Source organism: Denticeps clupeoides, chromosome 12 (genome assembly GCF_900700375.1).
Source record: "Denticeps clupeoides chromosome 12, fDenClu1.1, whole genome shotgun sequence".
NCBI lineage: Eukaryota > Metazoa > Chordata > Actinopteri > Clupeiformes > Denticipitidae > Denticeps > Denticeps clupeoides.
Window position 1 is genome coordinate 9,020,457 of NC_041718.1, and position 21,688 is coordinate 9,042,144.

Here is a 21,688-nt window from a genome sequence, read left to right on the forward strand (position 1 = left end):
CAGAAAGATGGCTCCGGTCCATATGTGCTATCTCTCCCTCAGAGGGAATAAGAGTCTGTGAAGACAGAAAGAGTAGTGGGAAGGAAAAATTTGCCACTCACATGTAGCCACCCCTTCTCTCTTCAAGAAGGGAGAGACTCCAAAGCCAGCAAAGAACGAGCAGTACAATTCTGGCCATCATCCATCACTTCGGTGCCTTAAATCAACGTACACTGGAGTAGGTGGGTGAGCAGAACACACGCACTGGGATCAACTGCTGATGAAAGCAGCTTTTCTTTTCTCAATGTACCTCAGAAGAACCCCGAGAGAGGATACCAGGGATGGATACTGCACTCCTCCGACTCCCTGAGAGGAAGAATAGCCGATCGATGTGACAGAAGGGTTCTTCCACAGCACAGCAAGGCACGCTTGCGATCAGGAAGAGCCACAAGAGCAAAGATATGTCTTACCCTCCAGGAATAGAGCCATGGGAGCATGTGGACATGATGTATATATCTATTGAGAGCACCATCGCCCTGGCTTCAGTGATGGGAAATATGCTCGTTGTCCTGGTGGTGGGTGTCAACCGCAACCTGCGAGACCCCACATTCTGCTTCATAGTGTCGCTGGCGCTGGCTGATATTGCTGTGGGTGCTTTGGTCATTCCCCTGGCTGTGGTGGTCAGCCTGGGACTGAAGACACACTTTTACACTTGCCTCTTCTTCTCCTGCCTGCTTCTCATCATCACTCAGAGCTCCATCCTTTCCCTGCTTGCCATAGCCCTCGACCGATATCTGAGGGTCAAGATTCCTACTAGGTGAGTCTGACACCATTTAAATGATTATTTTTAACCACTTTATTAATGCCTGACATAATAAGAATCAATTTAAGCTATTGATGGAGGGATATTGCTTATTAAATTTCATACCAAGAGTAAATTACATTAATGAAATTATTCTTTACTTATAGTGTGTGTATTGAATGGGTGAATAGAAGTACAAAGAGCAAAGGGGACTCCCAGAGCTTTTACTATATGTCGCTCTGGTGGGCCATACAGTATATCTTCTCTTGGCTGAAAATCAATGGGATGGACATCAAAAGCTTTTAAGCAAATTAAAATGTCCCTGTCTGTTCAGGCAAGTTATTCCTAAGGTTGGTGTATTTGCATTTTGGCAGGCATTCCATAATCCCTTTAGTGCTTGGAATAAATGAGAATGTATTTACACAGCATTAAATCATCTGCCATATTACAGTGTAGGTTCTGTTGCTGAGGAGAGCTTTTACTATATCAAATATATTAATAGAACCCTGATAAATACATGATCACCAATGCAACAAAATAATAAGTATTAAAAAGTACAATTGTCTAGGTTGTATTTATCTTGTCACTTGAGAAAATATCAAGACTGTAAAGTGAACAAGAACCCTATTTTTCAAAACACACATGGGTCAAGAATTTAGATAGCATATAATATAATTATATAAATAATTATAAGAAAGAAGCTACCCCTTTTTATGTTGCCATGTAATAATTTCTGTCACTGAGGACACAAATGGGCCAAGCCCATAATGATGATTGACAGCTCACACAGACCCTACTTTCTCATTATAGACGATTTAAACCTGCTCTTGTTAATATGTAGCTCAAGTCCAAAAATTCACCAAAAAATACAGCGGTGAACTACCCGAGAAATACATAAGACACTGATTCCTCAATGCCTATTCTTGACAAGTGGTTTCCTCCAAAGTATCAACGTAATCTCTGTAATAGTCATATGATGACCACGGCACAGATAGATTAATGGTGCACTTATCAAAGATTTCTGACTGCGAATTAGTGAACCCAGCAGTGCTGAACACATCCAATGTGCAATGTATTGAATAACATCTTGAAGTATACCCCTGAAAATTAATACAATACATTTTTTGTCAATTATTGTATGCATAAGTGAAAGTCTTACCAACTTTTTATGAATTCTCTTCTTAATGGCTACAGGTACAACATCATTGTGACACAAAGACGAGCGTGGGGGGCGGTGTGTGTTTGCTGGTTGCTGTCTGCACTGACTGGAGTGGTGCCCATGTTTGGTTGGCACAACCAAGCAACAGATGGGAACTTAACCACGGCCCTCATAACCTGCAAGTTCACCTCTGTCATGAGCATGGGCTACATGGTTTATTTCAATTTCTTCGGCTGGGTGGTGGTGCCTCTTACCATCATGATAGGCCTATATGCAGCCATTTTCCACATCATACGTCGGCAGCTCAATCGCCGTGCCGAGGCCACAGCCAATGCCGACAAATATTACCGCAAGGAGTTGAAACTGGCCCAGTCATTGGCACTGGTAGTCTTTCTGTTTGTTCTATGTTGGCTGCCATTGCACATCATGAACTGTGTCCTATACTTCTGCCCACAGTACCACGTGCCAAAGAGTGCCATGTACACGGGCATCTTCATGTCTCATGTCAACTCAGCCCTTAACCCCATGGTGTATGCTTTCCGTATTCAGCGGTTCCGGGCCACGCTCATCCAGATCGCCCGCCGATGCATGCTCTGCAAGGCAGCAGAGGCCAGCCCATGCCAAGCCAGCCCACCACCCATCTGTGAGAAGACCCCTGTGGATCTATAACAAAATATATGTGGTCTAAAGGCAACTTACTGACTCTTGTATGAGAACCAAGACTTTTTGCAGTCTGTGGATACAAGTCTGCATCAGTGACTGAATGTGATGCAGTACTTCAACATACGCAGCCTATTTCAGTAAATGAAGTCCAATTAAAGAATCAAGCTTGGGAAACTGGGTTCAGTCAATCAATCAATCAACATGGATAAAACAGTTGTGTTGTCTGATTTTACACTAGCTGCTCTTGTGCTCTAGCACCCATGTTGTTCAAGCACTGGACATGTTTGAGCACTGGACATGTCAGCGTGGACTCGTTTCTAGATCTGGTTGTTCAACAGTGTTGTAACTGTTGCCTGTTCCAGAATTTGTATCAATGAATTGTCATTGTCACTCTGAAGATGTCTTAAGACATTCAATAAACTGTCATTTGCACTTTTAGTGAAGAGAGGTTTGTTTGTCTATTCAGCAATAAAGTGTGAACTGATTTCTCAATAAATCCAAAGAAAATAGCGACCTGTTGAAATGTACATTCTCTATATATTTGTAATTTGTCCTTACAGATACTCACATGCACATTTATGCATACTTGAGCAAAATCCTTCATTTAATTATAGAGAGCAGATTATATTTTCCCCATGTCATCTGGATTCAGCATAGTGAAGCTGGCATAGACCTCTCTCAAACACAAAATCAACATTGCTGAATAACACAATGTTACTGTATATTGTTTGTACAATAATAGTACATATTTAATAAAAACATATGTGCATATCCAGGTTTCCTTGAATTTTTTCAGCACATACAGTACAATGACCGTGTGGAGCTGGTGACTCAAAAACACATTTTACAAGATCCCAAGAAGGGCTTCATCATCATTTCATTATCTATTCCATCATGATTTATCATCTCTTGCAGTCTTGTCTGTGTCATAAATTCTTCTGTAGACAAAACAGTGAAACATAATAAATTATTTTTATATTTTATTATTCATATATTATGTTGCAACTTGTAGACCACCACACTAAATTATTGTCAGACATAACAAATAAATAAACAAACAAATTCTCATCAAATTGTTTAATTAACTAACTGAGGTAGAGTATGCTTGACTCTTCAGCATTAGCACAAAGTATGATCCACAGGAAAAACCAACCTAGTCTAGTTTTTTTCCTTTATCCCTCCTTCCACCATCTGTCTACTTTGGTCTCCTACGAATAGGATTTGAGTAAAGTCCCTCTCATCTTCTTAGTGAGGTGTCAGGTCATAATTAGTCTGGTGAAACAGAGACTTCAGAACAGGACCTAGCTGGCATAAGCATGAACTGAGCAAAAGAGAGACCATAAAAAGCCAGTTGCACCCAGGAAGACCCGAAAGGACACCTAATCTGGCCGCTGCTGGAGAATTTTTTACCAAAGAGGCCAAGAGCAAGCCCTTGAGACGAATGTGAGAGCAGAGTCCGTGGTCTTCGAAGGATCTCTACTGTTCCTGTGCGATACCATCAAAACCATTTCTGTTCTGGTTCCTGGGATATTTGAACAAGGCACCAGAAGGACTTCAGCAAAGATGACACAGAACGATGGTGCTGAGGCCACGAGAGAAGAGGAGGTCCTGGACCTGAGCGACGAAGAGCAGGCGATGCTGCATTTTAGCCGCTACAGCGAGGCACGGGCCGCCCTCCCCTGGGAACAGCGCACTCTCAAGGAGAGAGTCATGCACCACCTGGACCGGATTTTTCTTGTTTTCCTTGCTGTGTTTTTTCTTTTACTGATGGCAGAAGGTGTTTATAAGGTGTGGTATGTGACAAATCTTGACAAGATTCTTATGTTTGTTTTCGACATTGTCAAATACTTCTTTACACAAGAGGAAAATGAGGAGCTGATTGAATTGTAAAGGTGTGAGTGACATGAGCATACCTCACTGCAGCACATGGATGTGTTAGTTGTGCATATATGCAATTGAAATATTTTTTCCTTTATCATTATAAAATAAATTGTTGATAGGAATACCACATGTTCTATTTCACGATGTTGTTCTAAACAAAATATATTGTGTGTATATCCTAAGTACTGAAAAGGAATTGACGAATGGCATTCGTATAAAAATGTTTGAAACAATCCAATAAAAGGTGGATTTGTCATCATAACTGATCTGCACATTATTTGAAGAGGGGATCTAATTAGGCGTAATATGAGCTATAAAAATGTTATGATTAAGCATAGAAATAATTCATTGTTTTATATGTGTTTGTAGAGGAGAGGCAGAAAGTTTGCGCAACATATGGACATTGGTTAAATGTAAAATATTTGCACATCTGTATATTTGTCAGGGATTTGGTCTATGAATATTGCAAAAGCATCCCGCCTTTGTATCCAAGCACTGTCAACAGAGCAGTAATGAGTGCACTTATGCTGTGAGGGTGGCGGGGTGGAGTTCATCAATAGCCCAGTCTCTGCAGTGGAGGGAGGCGAAAGTCTATGGTCAAGGTGGGAGGCATATTTGATGATCCTGCACATCTTGCCCAAGCAACAGTTGTGATAAATAAAGGTGGGTAACGTGGTGCTGGTGATCCATTAAATAGCCTTTGGCCATTCGGTGGAATGATTTACATTCTGATGGACCTGCAGCTCACAGAGCATCAAACACAAAATGACCAGAGAGCAGCCTCAGCGAAAGCTGAAATGTTCCAGTTCAGCCACACATGTCCATCTAAGAATATAGCCCCTGAATATAGCCACATTTTTTATAAGCCCTGGTAAAACATGAATAATAAAAATAATAAAATGTTGTGTTGTTGTGTTTAGCTTACTAAGAGCTTTGAACACTTTAAGGCCTTAACACAAAAACGTATTTTGTTGTATAAATAGCTCACACTCAAAATAACTTAAAAGAAAAATAAGCCACATTTTGCAGTCTAATTTAAGATATGAAAAGACAACATAAGATGATCCTTTATTAATCCCACAAGTGGGAAATATTCATTGTCACGGCAGGAAGTGGACCGTACAGGATTAGAGCAGCAAAAAGACAATTTGTCGACTGCATAATATAAGATTCATATGAGTAAGCAAATAAATAGTCTTAGAAAAGGAAAAAAACTGTGAATGTGAGTTGTAAAAATAACTCAATTGGCGTAACACACGCCTGCTGTCGATAATGCTTGCCAATTAAACTCAATAAACTCACTTCAGACGAATTTCACGAAAGCCAATCGATTCAATGAGCCAGTCCAACAGCCGGGCCTTTCATTACGTCACCAACAAGCCCCACCCTCTCTCTTCCGGAAACCACAGCGTGACCGACGTTTCGCGTCTGTAATAGACTTAAAGTAAGTTCCAGGTGATATTTTCGCCTTGAATACAGCCACAACCATTGGACTATTATAGGAGACACTCACTTGTTAAATGGCCCTTCGGCTAAACACGTCTCCGTAATATCACACGATAAGAGGGAACGTCCGCTAAGCAATGTCGGCTAACGTAGCCGTAGCCGTTCTCCATTTTGTTTGGCGAAGTAACCCACGCAGCCGGCACGATGTATTTTGGAATACAAACGATTCCAAAATAATTCCGCAGAAAATTAACACTGTTTTAGAAATGTTGCTGCGGCGACGTCGTGACATTTTTGTCCCGTTCTTAATGAAGAACGTTTTGCTGGCAAATATGAACGTTCCGCCGTCGGCACCTTTCAGACGGTCCGTCTGTTTGAAGCAGGATAGCGGATCAGCATTCTCGCACTGATTTGATTTAGAATTGTGTGAAACAGTATTTCAATACAGTGTATACTGTTCAGAATCAGAATCGTGTTTATTGATTCCGGTAGATGGTGTCTCTCAAGATACATTGAACAATATACAGAGCAAATATAATGTACAGTAATATACAATCTGCAGTATGACTACGTAATATGGATTTATATCTATAAATGTTAACAGGTCTTAAGTGTTATGTACATATTGTATAATATGTTTATACTATTTATAAATATATAATGAATATAAATATATAGGTATATATGTGTGTATAAATGAACAATGTACAGTACAATATAATAATCAAACTAAATCTTATAAACAGAAAATACAGAGGTTACAGAATGTATGCCAAAGAGTGTACATAAAGTGCAGTGCAATGCTGAAGGTGGTTTGCAGTGTGACGTTCAGCTGTTTAGGAGGGAGATGGCGAAGGGAAAGAAACTGACAATAAATGTTGTACTGACTATAATCTCTCTTGAATCTTGAATGTTCCCTCCATCTTTGTACAGAATGCGTTACGTGGCCGCTTACCTTCTGGCTGTGCTGGGCGGCAACACCAGCCCTTCTTCCAAGGATATCAAGAACATCTTGGGAAGTGTGGGAATCGAGGCTGACGATGAGCGTCTTAACAAGGTAAAAGATTCAAACAATTGTAGTAATAGATCTGTGCCTATTGGTTGCTGTTGTTATTAAAGGTAGAAAGTTTGGACGTGTCATTTGTGAAGAGATTTGTTATGCGTTTCTCCACGAAAAGGTCATCAGCGAGCTCAACGGCAAAGACATCAATGAAGTAATGAATGCAGGTATGCATTTCATATACCACTAATAGAACATATTAATTTATACACATTTTGCATTTGTTCATCTCAAATGCGTTGTCTCCTTTTTTCTTTTTTTCTTTTTTTAGGCCTCTCTAAGTTAGCCTCCGTGCCAGCAGGTGGTGCTGTGGTGGCTTCTGCTGCCACTGCTGCTGCTGGTGGTGGAGGAGCCACTGCTGCTGGGGATGCCCCTGCTGGTAAGCTGACATTCACTGTAGTGTATCCTTACCAGATTTCTTTATGAAATGTTCCTGTTGTAAAAATCAGATTAATGTTTCTCTTTCAGCGGAAGAGAAAAAGGAGGAGAAGAAGGAAGAATCAGAGGAGTCAGATGAAGACATGGGCTTTGGCCTCTTTGATTAATCTTTCTTTTTTGACTGAAAATACAAATAAAAATAGATTTGTCATAAAATACTGCCATTCCATTTTTTTTTGCCAGTTCTTCATGTGTATTGCGAGTGTGAAACATAAAGTGCATGAAGGTGTAACACACAAAAAACATACACACAGTTACTTCAAAATATTTGGATTTACATCATGTAATTTTTTACACAGGCTACTGGTCAGCAACACTCCCACAATTTTAATCAGTTGTCCTGACTGGAATCATGAAATGCCACAAAGTCATTCTGCCGACTGCCTGCCTACCTTGTCAGACGTTTTCAGGTTCTCTACTTTCACTGCTGTCTTTCTGCCTGGTCTCTTCTTAGGACAAGAAATAGCTTTTCTTATTCATATAATGTGTAAAGAACATGGGGCTGATTTACTAATCATATTTTCTACTTTTGGTAAATGGTACGCAGTCATAAACGCCCTGCAATTTGTTATAGACCTGATGAAGCAGAGAGGGCCGATGAAGGGTCACCAATAGGTTGACTAAATAAAGCAGACAAAAGTTCATTTGACGTTAAGCACTAAAATGATTACTTCGTGCATTTTTTTCACTCATTGTGTCCCTCGGCGTTGCTTTGTAATGTTGTCAGACAAGTGGGTACATCAGGTTTCCATCGCCAGTTATCTTTCCTCCTCCTCCTGTAGACTCTGGCTGGCCGCTGTAATCTTCTCCCCCAACTGCAGGCGATCTACACCGCAGAGTGCATGTCACAATAAAGCGCTGCAGGAAAAGGTGTGGATTTGTGCTTTGTATGTGAAGCGCTGTGACCATTTTCATTTCTGTATCTCCTTTTCTTGTGTTTGTGTTGATGAAGGCTGTTTCCCTGCACCAGGCAGGCTGCTACGAAGTTGTAAGATCGATTCTGAGAACATTAGACCCAGATTTAAAGACGAGTTTCCTTTTAAGGTGAGCAGCAGAGCAAATACCTTTTTGGAATGCAGTAGACAACAAACACGTTTTCTCGCACTTGGCTACACACCAGAACATGTCATGCACTTCTGGTGTGGAAATTTCCTACCTAACCAGTACTTAATGCCAGGGCCTTATTTGTCATCAGCAGTAATAGATTTTTTAATTAGACTTAGTCAAATGTATTTGTGTAATAATGCAGTTATACAAGTCATAGGAAAAGATTGCATTGATTTACATTTTGTTGTCAGGTCGCCTCGTGTGGACCTTCTTCCACCACTGCACCATCTATCACGGCGCTTTCCAGCTGGGGCCGCCGGTGCTCCCTGCACCAGTATGGACCCCTGGCCAGATCCTACTGGCTTCTCCTTCCTCCTCAGCCCGCAACTGGCGCTGGACCCAGATACCCGACCACCCCTGCAGAGCCAGAGGGGATCCACTCTGGAATACAGACGAGACCCTGTAGACGAGACTCTTTCCTCCTCTTCCATCTGCCACCTAGCGGTCAAAGAGCAAGAAAAGGTAGAAGGTGATGCGCAGCATTCTGGGGTGGCTTGGCCACACACTGTTTATGTGTTTATTAACCCAGCCCTGTCCAGGCATTCAGTAGGAAGACATTTCTTCTTGATATGAGTGATAAAGATGATGAGATGATCTTTCATCGTGTGTGTTCATGCTAAAATGAGGTTCCCCTCATTGTTGTGAGTCTGGTGTTACTGTTGACTTAGTTAATCAACCAGCACTTCAAAGTCACTGCAGTCATTTTCAAAGCAATGCCTCTATAAAGCATGAATAAAGGTGGAATAAGCAAATCGGCATGTAAAGATGACTGTATTTGCATGTTTACTGTAAATCTTTTACTGTGCAGTTGCACAGTGTCTGTTTTGAATGCAGACTTGATCAGTACGGGTCTCCCAAAATAAAAAGACAATTTTAAAAATCCATTCAGTTTTTCTCCTGGACAAATTGTCAGTGTAAAAGTCCGGAATTGTGATTTTTTTTTTGTCCCATTTGTTTAAATATTATTTCTCTCAGCCTATTTTCCTTTCAGTGCCCTGAATGTCATGTAATGTCATGACTGAAACCCCTGTGGTGGCCTAGTGGTTAAGGAAGCGGCCCCGTAATCAGAAGGTTGCCGGTTTGAATCCCGATCTGCCAAGGTGCCACTGAGGTGTCACTGAGCAAAGCACCGTCCCCACACACTGCTCCCCGGGCGCCTGTCATGGCTGCCCACTGCTCACTAAGGGTGATGGGTTAAATGCAGAGAACAAAGTTCACTGTGTGCACCGTGTGCTGTGCTGCTGTGTATCACATGTGACAATAACTTCACTTTACTGCAACAAAACAAAGGCAAAACTTTTAGAAAAATACATGTATTATTTATTTGTGTACAATCAAAGGCTGTGTGTGCCAGCACACACAGTGACAAAGGTCAGACATTTAATTTCTGTTTATGAAACTACAAGCAGAATAAATACAGATAGAGATTTAGAGACAAATAGTACAGATGAAAGTTCTGCATTAGCTTGGTTTAAGTGGATGATTAAGTGAACTATAGAACTCCCTACATAGTTGGCTTAGATCCTTTCACTTTGACTCTTCACTTTGGCTCTGTTTGTCTTGGGATTATTTCCCAAGTGCATCAAAGGTGCTCTGAAAAAAAAAAGAAGAAAATTTTTTTTTCATTATTTATTTTACTTCCATCCATTTTATTACATTAATAAATTCGTATTCAATTAATGTAATATTCAATCAATGTAATAATTACTTCTTATGACTAGAAACAAAAACTCCAAATTTCATGATTAAAAAGCCTTAGTAATAAATTGCACTGATTAGCATTCCTAAAATCATCCGTCTTATCTTTAATTTGAAAGGGGTTTTTAAAATAGCAGGTTTTACATTCAGAACGTATACTCCATCAGTTTCGTAAAACACAAACACACGTGCAGCAGTGGCCTAGAGGGTAAAGACGTGGACTCGGAAGGTGGCGAGTTCAAATCCTGAACCTCCAAGGTGCCACCGAGGTCCCCACACACTGCTCCCCGGGCGCCTTTCATGGCCGCCCGCTGCTCACCAAGGTTATTGCAGGGTTAAAAGCGGAGTGGGCACTCGCTGTGTATGACGATGACATTCACATATGAGTTATTGCAGATGCCTCACCTCGATAACCATGTCCTCATTTCAGTCCGTCTGCTGCGGGTGAGACTCGCTCATGTGGGTGAAGCGGTCCTGGAGGTACTGGCTCCCGAAGCCCATGACGTTGCCAGCTGCTTGCCTGGAGAGGCCGGCGACTCTAGCGGTGAAGTCCAGGGTGAAGGCGAGCTTCACCAGCTCCGGGGCCGCCACCGCTGCCTGGGCCGGCTTACTTGAAATCTCTGATTCCATGTAGTGGTCTGCCAGATTCTGGAAGGAGCCGTAGGTCAGTTTCTGGAAGAAGTTGCTGATGGACGGGCTATATTTCAGCTGGTGAAAGGAGAAGAAAGGAGCCTTCAAAACTAAAGTCTAATATTCCCAAGTCTGACTTAACTTTGTAGCTTTTATCGTTGACAACACAGATTCTGGGTCTCAGTTTGATCCTTACAGCAATCTAAAAATAGAACAACTAGACCAGTCTCAGATGTTCGTAACCATGTGTGTTGCGCCACGAACCACACATGAATGTATGACCACACGAACGAACAACAACACTCAAAAGCATGTCTCAAAACATGTGACTGGCACCATATGACGTGTCTAATTTAGTTCACATGTTTAACATGTGGAGGCATCTGCAAAACGAACTTTTGAATTGATGGCATCTCCTTCTTCTTTGATGAGCTGTATGATCCTTTCTGTCACCTCTTCTTTCGATACTGCAGAGATACCAAAAGATCATTTATGCACATCATGTTATAATGTAGCGTAATGTGATTGCAGGGAATAGTATGAACAGAAGGTATTACGCGTTGAATGACCTGACGAACTACAGACCAGGAGAAGTACTTACGGCATGCAGCGTCTATGTCACCTGACACTGTGGGTTGAAGAAAGGTAACTTCTTCTACGGTCGGCGTCTCCTTCACTTCTGTAACTATCTTCTTAAACTCGTCCGACATTTTTTCATAATATGAGTTTGTGTGCTCTACACTCTTTATATCTGCAAATTTGAGGGAAGGGTTATTACCAAAAGTGGGTGAATTATTTTTTTTTTTATTGTTTTTCGCAAATGTTAAGTTCAAGTCCAGCGTACATGGTTTTGTTGCGTTGCTCAGGTCCAGAGTTGAGGGCTTCTCCATCGTCTTTTCATGGCCTTCTGATGCATTTTTCCTGAAAGACATTTTCCGACGGGAAAATGCTCTCTTTAAGGGTTTACTGGGCTTTACAGGTCCACTTTCTCCCGTAGAGAACGTTCCAGGGAGTGGTAGGCATGATGGCGGAGGGGTTGGGGGCTCCACCGGTCTGGGATCCACGGGTTTGGTGTGACTTGAGTCACCTTCATCTTTATCACTTCCACCCTGTGTAAAATAACCCAAGAAAGATTTCCACAAGGAGGGCTTTTTGCTTTTCTTGCTACCATCTTTGGACTTCTTCTCTTTCCCAGTGGAACCCTCAGGCTGGGTAGGATCAGGAGGTTCATTGGTGGCTATCTCGTTTTCTACCACGGCAGGTTTAGAACTGGACGAGACATTGCTGGAGTGTCTGCTGATGCGTTTCTTCTTTTCAGCAAAAGAGGACAGAATGGTCTTCTTCGGCTCTTTACACTTTGTCTTGCTTTTCACGGTCGCCTGGACGTCACTGGGCATGGAAGCTCCTGAAAAGGGCTCAGATACAACAGCTTCGAACTGTGGGGTGTCAGGCATCAGGTGGATAGAACTATCACTGGAGTGTTTCCGTTCGCGTCTGTTCTTCTCGGCCAGACCAGACCACTTCTCGGGCTTCCTGCGCTCCACCGGCGTGGCGGGACGTCCATCGTTCAGACTGAGGCTGCGCTTCACGTACACCTCCAGAAGACGTCTGGTGTCTTTGGGGGCCACTGACAGCAGCTGAGGGTTCAGCGGCGAGTTGTGTTCCGCTGACGAAGGCATGCTCGGGCCTGCCGGGTCATAATGCAACATATGCATAAACAGGTAACACAAAACCATGGCGTTTAGACAAAACAATTCATAGCAGCAATACATATATTCTCAGATGTCGTCCAAATTGAAGCCTTTAACAAAAATTCCACCACTATCAGTACACGCCATGAATTATTTACTTGGGGGGGTCATTGGAAGCACAGCAATTGTCGATGCCACAATAATCGTATGGGCCGGAAAGTGTTCCAGTCTGCGGGGCAGACGGGAGCGCGCCTGTCTGTGTTTACCGACGCTCCCGGTAACTGTGCGCGTTCCCGAGGAAATGAGGGCGACGCCGGTAAACATGTTCTGGACACGCTCTGAACATGTTCTGAACCATGAACCAAACGTTACTCGTCGTTAAAATAACTAGCACTAGCAAATAACTATGCACATATTAATTATAATAATATAAAAAAAAAAAAAAGATTTTTCGAAGTGCTTTTAAAGTTTTTAGGTTCCGAAACAAGGTATTTAGGTTTCTACTCACCTCTTACACTTTCCTTGGGTGGACTCTGGCTTTTTATATATATATATATATATTTCTTGCGCGCTGACAGGATCGGCGTGCGACACGCTGGAAGTGCCGATCATGACATCACCTGCATTTCAGAAGAGCCGGCGCAGGCCACGCCCCTCACAGCACCGCCGACCAATCACGGAGCTTCTGGGCTGAAAAACACGGCAGGTGACGGTGTCTCGACGCCAGGTACTTTTTACTGCGATCCGTCCCGAGTTTCTGTGGGGTGACGCGCATTTCCTTTAAGGAAGTAGAACCTTTTTTTTTTTTTTGAAAAATCACTTTTTGTGTAGAGGTAGATATAATGTAGATGTGTAGATAGTCGAGACCACAAGACTCTCTTGTCAATCCTGAAGAGGCTTGGAATTCGGGGCTCAGCATGGCAGTGGTTTGCTTCCTACCTTGATGAGCGATCTTACCAAGTGACTTGGAAAGGATCCACCTCTACCTCACGTAGACTCTCCACTGGTGTCCCTCAAGGCTCGGTGCTAGGTCCTCTCCTTTTCTCCCTCTACACGAGATCACTTGGTGAGGTCATTTCCTCACATGGATTATCCTACCACTGCTATGCTGACGACACACAACTCCTCTTCTCCTTTCCTCCCTCTGATCTACATGCTGCTTCCAAAATCTCTGCATGTCTAACAGACATCTCGTCTTGGATGGCAGCCCATCACCTCCAACTCAATCCCACCAAAACTGAACTAATATTCATTCCAGCAGATTCTTCACCACATCAGGATCTTGCTATTTACCTAGACAACTCGCAGCTCTCTCCTTCTGCAACAGCCCGCAACCTTGGCGTAACAATAGACAACCAACTCTCCTTCTCAACTCACATCAGCAATCTTTCCCGCTCATGTAGATTCCTTCTCTACAATATCAGACGAATCCGCCCTTACCTGTCAACCCAGGCCACCCAACTACTGGTTCAGTCCTTAGTAATCTCACGACTGGACTACTGCAACTCCCTTCTAGCTGGTCTACCTCTATGTACCATCCGACCTCTACAACTCATACAAAATGCAGCAGCACGACTGATCTTCAACCTTCCCAAATTCTCCCATACCACCCCTCTGCTACGTTCCCTTCACTGGCTCCCAGTAGCTGCACGCATCAGGTTCAAAATACTGATGCTGGCCTACAAAGCCAAACATGGAGCAGCACCATCCTACCTCACAGCCCTCATTACACCTCGCACTGCACCTCGTCTACTCCGAGCCTCCAGTACTGCTCGCCTGGTCCCTCCATCTCTGAAGGTAAAAGGAAAACATTCATCCAGACTCTTCTCCGTCTTGGCCCCTCGGTGGTGGAATGAACTTCCCCTCGAGGTCAGAACAGCTCAGTCACTGAGCACCTTCAAACGGCAGCTCAAGACCTTCCTCTTTAAAGAATATTTAGATTAAATTGTAATTTTCTTGTCAAACTTTGTGTACAGAATCTACAACAGAGTGAATTAAATAGATGTATTCATAGTTGGGGTCCTAGTGAACCGGAATTGATCTCTTCATCGATGGTAACTTGAAAGCACGTTGTAAGTCGCTCTGGATAAGGGCGTCTGCCAAATGCCGTAAATGTAAATGTAATGTAAATGAAATCGCTTTTGTTTTGTGTGTGTATTTATCTTGTTTTCTTGGACCGGCTGCAGCCTCTCCTACTTCTTGGAAATGTCTCCACGGCTGTAAAATGTAGGGGACGCAACGGAAATTGCCCTCCCGCACTGACAAAGGTGCAAGAGGACGTAAGGTTATTACAGCAGAGTAGATTTATTGCATGCGGAGTTTTTCCTTGTGTGCAGAAACGTGGGGGTGTCAACTATTGAGAAATGCTGCATGATAATCTTGGCTATATAAGAAATAAATGTTGTTTATGATAATTATATTCATATAATAATCACACTTCATTTGCAATCTTTGGGAAAAGAACCTAAAATAAACGTTTACATTAGCAATAAATAATATATTCACTTAAAACACTTACAGTACAGGGCAAAAGTTTGGACACATCTTCTCATTCAATGTGTTTTCTTTATTTTCATGACCATTTACGTTGGTAGATTCTCACTGAAGGCATCAAAACTATGAATGAACACATGTGGAGTTATGTACTTAACAAAAAGTGGAGACCTGGCCTCCACAGTCACCGGACCTGAACCCAGTCAAGATGGTTTGGGGTGAGCTGGACCGCAGAGTGAAGGCAAAGGGGCCAACAAGTGCTAAACACCTCTGGGAACTCCTTCAAGACTGTTGGAAAACCATCTCAGTTGACGACCTCTTGAAGCTCATCGAGAGAATGCAGAGAGTGTGCAAAGCTGTAATCAGAGCAAAGAAACTAGAATATAAAACATGTTATTTCACCTTTTTTTGTTATGTACAGAACTCCACATGTGCTCATTCATAGTTTTGATGTCTTCAGTGAGAATCTACCAACGTAAATGGTCCTGAAAATAAAGAAAACATATTGAATGAGAAGGTGTGTCCAGACATTTGGCCTGTACTGCACATAAATACAGATATATTATGTGGATATATATTATATGTGGTATAAATATGTATGTTTTTTTTAAATCTGATGAACTACAGGCCATCAACAATGCTTGCCTCTTGCTGCCTCGGTATCATGTGATTTCCTGGAAAGGACGTGCTGTTGCTTCACTCCTTCACCTTAGGTTGTTGCAGATGCAGATGGAGATCAAATAAAAACAGGTTTGCTGTGTAGATTCATATTTGCTTGGGGTTTCGTTGTTCTTTTCATATCTGCACTTTGGTGGTTTCCAGGATTACAGCATATTGTGTTCATGGATTTCATGAAGTTAATCCCATTGTTTCCCTAGCAATGTCATATAATGTATTAATTAAGACATATTTATGTCTTTAACCCTGGGAATATTAAATGGTGCACATTACATTGAATGTTTCATTATATCTTCTTTTTAAAGGCATTTGTATGTGTGTTTCTGTAAACGTTTAGGCATTTTGATATAATTTAAGATACAATCTCATTAAATATTGATATAGAATAATGTACCAAAAGCCTTCATTGCTATTAGCAGCCACTAGGGGTCAGAGAAGAACCATTAATTCTCGCCAAACACGGTGGTATTGACATGCTGCCCACTCTTGACATGATTTAAGAGTGGAATACTCTAGGCCTGTGTAACTGTTCAAGACTACTGTGAGAAGTGGGAAATGTATGTTGTGCAATGTGCAACAGGGATTCCGTCAAATCTGGCAGCTGTCAGGTAAAATACTTTAACCATGGGTGGGGTCTGTTCTATTGCCAGGAAAGGGGTCATTAGGACTGGGACATGTAAAACATTGACCAGTGACTGGAATGCTGGAGAAACGTGAGATGGTCACGTGACAGTAGTAACGGTGACGCCCATACAAACTGAACACATGATATCCATAATAAAAGCATTTATTATTATTGCATCTAATAGCAGTTTCATTTTCATTTTTGATGCTTATATGCATTGCTTATTGTCTGTCACAGTGCCCAGTGAAATTGAACAACATCAAATCATCATGTTGATTTGGCAATCTGTATTTGTAGATTATTTTAATGATTACTCCACTTTTTGAGACCTTCCACAGTGAGACAGTCAGAACATGAAAGAACCTGAGTGTGCTGTGAAGAACCCACAGATAAAAAAGTAGACTGTTCTGTAATTTAGTGCTACTAATGCCGGAAAAAGCCTAAAATGAATAGAATGTGGTTCTGGTAGAATCAGAACTGACCCATTAAAAATGTCTTAAATGTCTAAATGCTCATTTTTTACTCATTTTGATCATCCTCCTGTAAGCATTTGCTTTTGTCTTATACAGGTGTTTACACTGTTCATTCCACGTTCCAGTACTAAAATGGAGACATTTCATGTTGCATATCACCCTGATTGACTATTCAGTCCACTGTTCATTGAATTCCCTATGAAGAGAATCTCTGGAGAGGCATTTAAATGGACACATTTTTCAAATGCCAACATGGTCCAGTAGAAACATAAACCAAAAAAATTCACTTAGCCGTGACTTAACGCCTGGTTCTTAATTCTGTACTAGTGAATAATGCACTCCTTGCACACTTTTTGAAGTGTCAGAGTTGTTTGCATGGAGGCCTTGTCATGATGATTGAAGGCTGGTCATAAAGCCAGACTGTGACCACTCTGAATTATTGAGAGGGACCAAAACGTCATCTGAATTATTGAGGAGCTCATGGTAATGAAGCCCAGCTAGGAGGCTGCTGCCCCAGGTGTAAGAGGGGAATCCCTGTTAAGATCACAGCTCGATATGGTCTCATGCCACTCTGCACGTGAGGTGTTAGGCGCATGGTGTGCCTCTTCTTCTTTTCTTTTTTTTTACATTTGCTATTTCACACTATTTTCCCTTTTCTACATTTAAACTTTATATAATCAAAACAAGTGAAGTGAGAGTTGTCTTATTTTTTCGTTCCGGTCTTCAGCTCTGGTGAGTTCATTGTCTCTGGAGTAGCTTTCATAAGTCTTCCACCTCAGGTTTGACCTGGATCAACAAAACCCAGGTGCTGGCTCGGTGTCTGAATAAATGTGCCCTAAAACAACACGCCTTCGTCTTGCTGTCATGCTAACCTCTTCATTTGGCAGGGCTACAGATGAGGAGGGACGTGGCCAGAACTGCACTGGAGGGGAAAACATTGACAGTTGGTGCTGGAGAGCTCTTGGAGGGCCCATGGCAAGCGTCGGGCCCGAGGCAACTCTTTCTGGCTGGGCGTGACGTCAGAGACAGACCCCTTCTCCTCGGAGGACGGCATGTCATGCTGGGTCACCCTCTGTCAGTCACTGGCAGTCCCCACACACCAGAGAGGGCCAGCCTGCGTCCACCTGTCCCTAAGAAGCACGGAGACTGAGGGAAACAACCCACCCCCCAAACCCCCCTCACCCCCCAAAACCCCTTCCTCTCTCTGTCACATGTTTTTCTGTGTGACGTCCCACAATTTGTGTTGTTTATGTTTAAATGTTCATCAAAAAATTATTGAAACCAGAAGCTCCATTATCAATATATTGCCTCCTCAAACAAAAAGCCATTTATTTTTAATGCCAGTAAGATTGACCAATCAAATTATCAATGTGTATGTTATGTTTATGCTATAACTGTGGAGAATACAAATCCCCAGACAGCAGGAACAATGGAATCTGCGAGTAACATTAAAATGTCCCTGTTCACAATGAAAAGATGAGGGGGAGCTCCTTCATTAACTCTGTGGGCAGTTAATGAAGGGCAAGCAGGAAGTGCAAATCTGATGATGTCGTTATGTGTAAAGAAAGATTTGAAAATAGATTTAATACTTTAATGCTTTTGTTTCAGATATAACTTCTTGTCACCATGCTGTATGCTCATGGTATTACTAAACCTCGTGACAGGAGGTGGAAGGTCAAAGGGCCAAATATTACATGGGACTTTACTTTATAAGCATCAAGACCAACATTAATGTCCGTCTCACGGCTGACGATGACTGTGTGTGCATTCATTTCCAATTGTCCGTTTGTTTAAACCCTGTGCCAAGTCTCGCTTGCTTTCTTTCACTCCATTCCACACTTCCAGATGTTATCAATCAGATGCTAACAAAAGTTTTCATTTTTACATAACCACGTGACTTTCTTATGCCCAGCCCAAAAAGGCCAATTGTCCTCAGCCCAATTGTCCAAGAACGCAATGCAACGACCACTAAACGGTGCAGGCGATCAGCTAAATGGAAGATCATTAAATGTTCATCGCTCCAGCCCTCGTGCTGACCGCACGGCGCACCTGACCATTTAAGAATATATGAGCACAAAGGCAGGACTTGGGTATTGAATTGTAAGCAGGTCTTTTTTAAATCGTCTTTCCTAAATGTTCTAACAGGTGCTGGCATCTCCATGTCAAGTTGCTCTGAAGCTAACCCCCTCTTCACCGCAGTGTCACATGAATGCCCTGTTAACCCGGTGTTGAATTATATGGAAAACAGCATTGCACATTAATATGCGTGTTTGTAAAGACATAACTTCAACTGGCAGTATAGTCGAAATATTCCTCATTATGTGTCGTGGGATTTGGTCGAACACCAAAAGCCACAAATGCATGAAAATACGTTGTGCCAGACACAGTGTATTTGCTGTAAAGTGCCCTCGTGTATACCAATATTTCATCATTTTATCATATTAAACAGTCAGTCAATACAGATGCCATAAAAGTAATGCAAAACCCAGATCAAAATGTTCTGGCTCAGCACAGGCAAAATGCCCACAATCAATGCGCAAGTAATAGGTGGTGGCAAAGGTTGCATTTTAATCAAACTATGGTTTGAGGGGGGAAAAAACTGCGCCGTCATCTATTATTTGTTAGACGGTTCTCAGTTTCAGCTGCAGTGCAGTGAGCCTGATGCTGCTGCCCGCCATCTGTTTAGGTTGGGGTCTTCAGCAGATGGTTCACATGGTCCTGTCGGTGATAGCTGTACTACAGAACGGCTTTCCATTCAGGTGGAGCTCAGGTGATGCGCTGAGTTGGTGCAGAGTATCTTTGCCCCAAAGCGAGACGCCAGTGTGCCAGCTGCTGCCCGTGCAATTCTAGAGTTGTTCTTGCTCGCGTCTGCTGACAAAAGAGTAATCTGATCTTCTCATAAAAGATCAGATGTGTGCGCTTTGGACCTTGGACGGTTTATCTCTTATTTCCAGCGCTGCGGAAAAGGCTGCACTAAGAGCTGACACCACAAATCCACACTCTAACAAGTGCCTGATTAAATGGAGGTAATAATGGTCATGGCAAAGAGCAATAATGAGGTGGAGTGCTGGAGTGCTACCACAACGCGAGATGGAAATTACGTAGCAGCATGTCTCACGGCAGAAGGGATTCCATTTCTCTCCTGGAACAAGGCTGGAATATGCAGTTTAATGGATACATCCATACATGGTTTAGATGATCTACTAAGACGTCCTGGACAGGGGCCAATCTAGCAGATTTACAACCCTGGAAAAGTTCCTGTGCGTTACATTCAGTACAGAAATGGTTTGACTTCCACCTCATCATGAATTGATTCCAAAGGATTGTTTTGTTTATGACCAATTCGAAACAAGATTTTGCTTGAAGAAGGCAAGGTAGAGGAATCTATAAAATATAAAAATTTTTCGCTTCAGGAGCTTCATTCTTTAAGCTTTTATTTAGGTGTTCAACAGTTTCTGATTAATAATATGGCTTCACATATGTGAACTATATGCACAATGAGCATCTACAATTGATACTATCAGTTGTCTCAGCAAATAGCACTGCCTTGCATTACCTTAATATTCTAGAGTATGTTCTCTGTCACTTTCTCTCTCGCTCTCTCTTTTTATCTATTGTGTTTGCTCAAAGCTCACTCATGGAACATGGAGGGCATACGTCCTCTTTAAAATGACATGTCTGGGATCTGTGTCATTGCATATTGCATGTGTTTCCTTTTTATTGGGACATTCTTCTACTTTTTCTTTTTATTAGAGGTCTTACTCTCACACAGGACCATGCATCTTAGTTTAAAAACCAGGCTGGGTGCAAAAAAGAAACATCAAATCACCACAAAAATAAAGTCCAAGGTAAGAATCTGGCAGCACCAGCTCATGCTGACTTCAGAGGAAGTGTGCTGCATCAAGCTCAAAAGCACATTTTCAGCACAATTCCTGCCCTTCCCTAAATATACAATCAAGCCTAACAGTGGCAGGTCAGTTGAACCGTGGCTGTCAGAAGTTAATCATGTTCATTTAAAAAAATGAAAACTCAGATAATATCCATAATAGTTGATAAAAAAACTACAGACAGTCAATACACTGAAGGCACAATTGTAAATGGGGTATATATTTTAATAAAAAGGACTCATAACATCATAAATAAAACATGGTGCATATATAATAAAATATATACAATTAGTGCTTTTTATAATCTTAAGTTACATATTGACAGAAAGGTGTAACATTATCATCAACTTATTTATTGCTGACTTTGATTTCTCACACTACATTTGTTATAAGTAAACCAAGTCAATTCTGTATCATACATTAAGTGCTTTTTGTGTTATTGAGGTATGTAGACATGCAGTAGGTCCTCTGCAGACAATGCAACCTGAAGCTTAGCTTCTCTTGTGATAAATAGTAATTTTATGCTTTTCAATAATGGATGTCCTACTGGATCTTTGTATACAGCATTTGCATAGATTTGCATAGATTTAAATGTATTAGTTAACCTATGTAAATATCGGCCATTAGATAAATTAATTTGCAGAACTTCACATTCTGTAAATTTTGCTGGCAAAACATCTTTCCTTCATGCAATTTTATGACCAAGGTGGCAGTCTATTTTTTTTACAAAGCACCGGTTCTAAGCCAAGGAAGAGTTCAAATTTAAAGTGACTAGACAAACTGGATATCCAATTAGCTAAGATAATTATTTAATGACTTGAGCTTATCTGCTAATTAAAGTGCATTCGTTACTACTACTCAAACTACAAAGTGCTAAATATGTTAATTACCTAAAAGGTTGTTCAATCTGCATTAATCTACATGAATTTGTTGTACCGTGCTACAGAATGCCATCTAGAGCCCTAAATGTTTATTTGT

General features: G+C 41.7%; 4 protein-coding genes across 5 annotated transcripts; 3 read left to right on the forward strand and 1 right to left on the reverse strand.

Annotated features, from left to right (window-relative positions):
* The first annotated feature begins 440 nt into the window (after positions 1 to 440).
* Positions 441 to 2,609, forward strand: LOC114801097 (adenosine receptor A1). Its single transcript, XM_028999068.1, has 2 exons — positions 441 to 796; positions 1,976 to 2,609. The coding sequence occupies exons 1-2, from the start codon at positions 441 to 443 to the stop codon at positions 2,607 to 2,609; spliced, it is 990 nt and encodes a 329-aa protein (XP_028854901.1).
* Positions 2,610 to 5,823: 3,214 nt separating this feature from the next.
* On the forward strand, positions 5,824 to 7,584 carry rplp2 (ribosomal protein, large P2). The gene is made up of 5 exons (XM_028998513.1): positions 5,824 to 5,928; positions 6,864 to 6,987; positions 7,109 to 7,157; positions 7,262 to 7,369; positions 7,459 to 7,584. Exons 2-5 carry the CDS (start codon positions 6,865 to 6,867, stop codon positions 7,533 to 7,535), a joined length of 357 nt encoding a protein of 118 aa, XP_028854346.1. The 5' UTR covers positions 5,824 to 5,928; position 6,864; the 3' UTR covers positions 7,536 to 7,584.
* A 461-nt stretch (positions 7,585 to 8,045) lies between these two features.
* On the forward strand, positions 8,046 to 9,108 carry LOC114800978 (uncharacterized). Its single transcript, XM_028998915.1, has 3 exons — positions 8,046 to 8,298; positions 8,381 to 8,472; positions 8,727 to 9,108. Exons 1-3 carry the CDS (start codon positions 8,092 to 8,094, stop codon positions 9,106 to 9,108), a joined length of 681 nt encoding a protein of 226 aa, XP_028854748.1. The 5' UTR covers positions 8,046 to 8,091.
* Positions 9,109 to 9,857: 749 nt separating this feature from the next.
* Positions 9,858 to 13,462, reverse strand: LOC114800934 (uncharacterized). 2 transcript variants are annotated; one of them, XM_028998862.1, is made up of 6 exons: positions 13,063 to 13,462; positions 11,708 to 12,550; positions 11,465 to 11,614; positions 11,260 to 11,330; positions 10,639 to 10,941; positions 9,859 to 10,128 (listed from the first exon to the last, which is right to left on the reverse strand). In XM_028998862.1, exons 2-5 carry the CDS (start codon positions 12,540 to 12,542, stop codon positions 10,660 to 10,662), a joined length of 1,338 nt encoding a protein of 445 aa, XP_028854695.1. In that variant the 5' UTR covers positions 12,543 to 12,550; positions 13,063 to 13,462; the 3' UTR covers positions 9,859 to 10,128; positions 10,639 to 10,659. The 2 variants fall into 2 exon arrangements, with proteins under 2 accessions (XP_028854694.1, XP_028854695.1); XM_028998861.1 differs by lacking the exon at positions 13,063 to 13,462 and having other exon boundaries at positions 9,858 to 10,128; positions 11,708 to 12,981.
* Between the last annotated feature and the right edge of the window lie 8,226 nt (positions 13,463 to 21,688).

Excerpts from the sequence above, each read along its gene's own strand:
- LOC114800978 (XM_028998915.1), top strand. The coding sequence starts at position 8,092 with ATGATTACTTCGTGCATTTTTTTCACTCATTGTGTCCCTCGGCGTTGC. Across the intron at positions 8,299-8,380 it reads ATAAAGCGCTGCAGGAAAAG|GCTGTTTCCCTGCACCAGGC; the intron begins GTGTGGATTTGT and ends GTGTTGATGAAG. Across the intron at positions 8,473-8,726 it reads AAGACGAGTTTCCTTTTAAG|GTCGCCTCGTGTGGACCTTC; the intron begins GTGAGCAGCAGA and ends TTTTGTTGTCAG.
- LOC114801097 (XM_028999068.1), top strand. The coding sequence starts at position 441 with ATGTCTTACCCTCCAGGAATAGAGCCATGGGAGCATGTGGACATGATG. Across the intron at positions 797-1,975 it reads AGGGTCAAGATTCCTACTAG|GTACAACATCATTGTGACAC; the intron begins GTGAGTCTGACA and ends TAATGGCTACAG.
- rplp2 (XM_028998513.1), top strand. The coding sequence starts at position 6,865 with ATGCGTTACGTGGCCGCTTACCTTCTGGCTGTGCTGGGCGGCAACACC. Across the intron at positions 7,158-7,261 it reads CAATGAAGTAATGAATGCAG|GCCTCTCTAAGTTAGCCTCC; the intron begins GTATGCATTTCA and ends TTCTTTTTTTAG. Across the intron at positions 7,370-7,458 it reads TGCTGGGGATGCCCCTGCTG|CGGAAGAGAAAAAGGAGGAG; the intron begins GTAAGCTGACAT and ends TTTCTCTTTCAG.
- LOC114800934 (XM_028998861.1), bottom strand. The coding sequence starts at position 12,635 with ATGTATTGCTGCTATGAATTGTTTTGTCTAAACGCCATGGTTTTGTGT. Across the intron at positions 11,331-11,464 it reads TGACATAGACGCTGCATGCC|TATCGAAAGAAGAGGTGACA; the intron begins GTAAGTACTTCT and ends GTATCTCTGCAG. Across the intron at positions 10,942-11,259 it reads GAGATGCCATCAATTCAAAA|CTGAAATATAGCCCGTCCAT; the intron begins GTTCGTTTTGCA and ends TCCTTTCACCAG.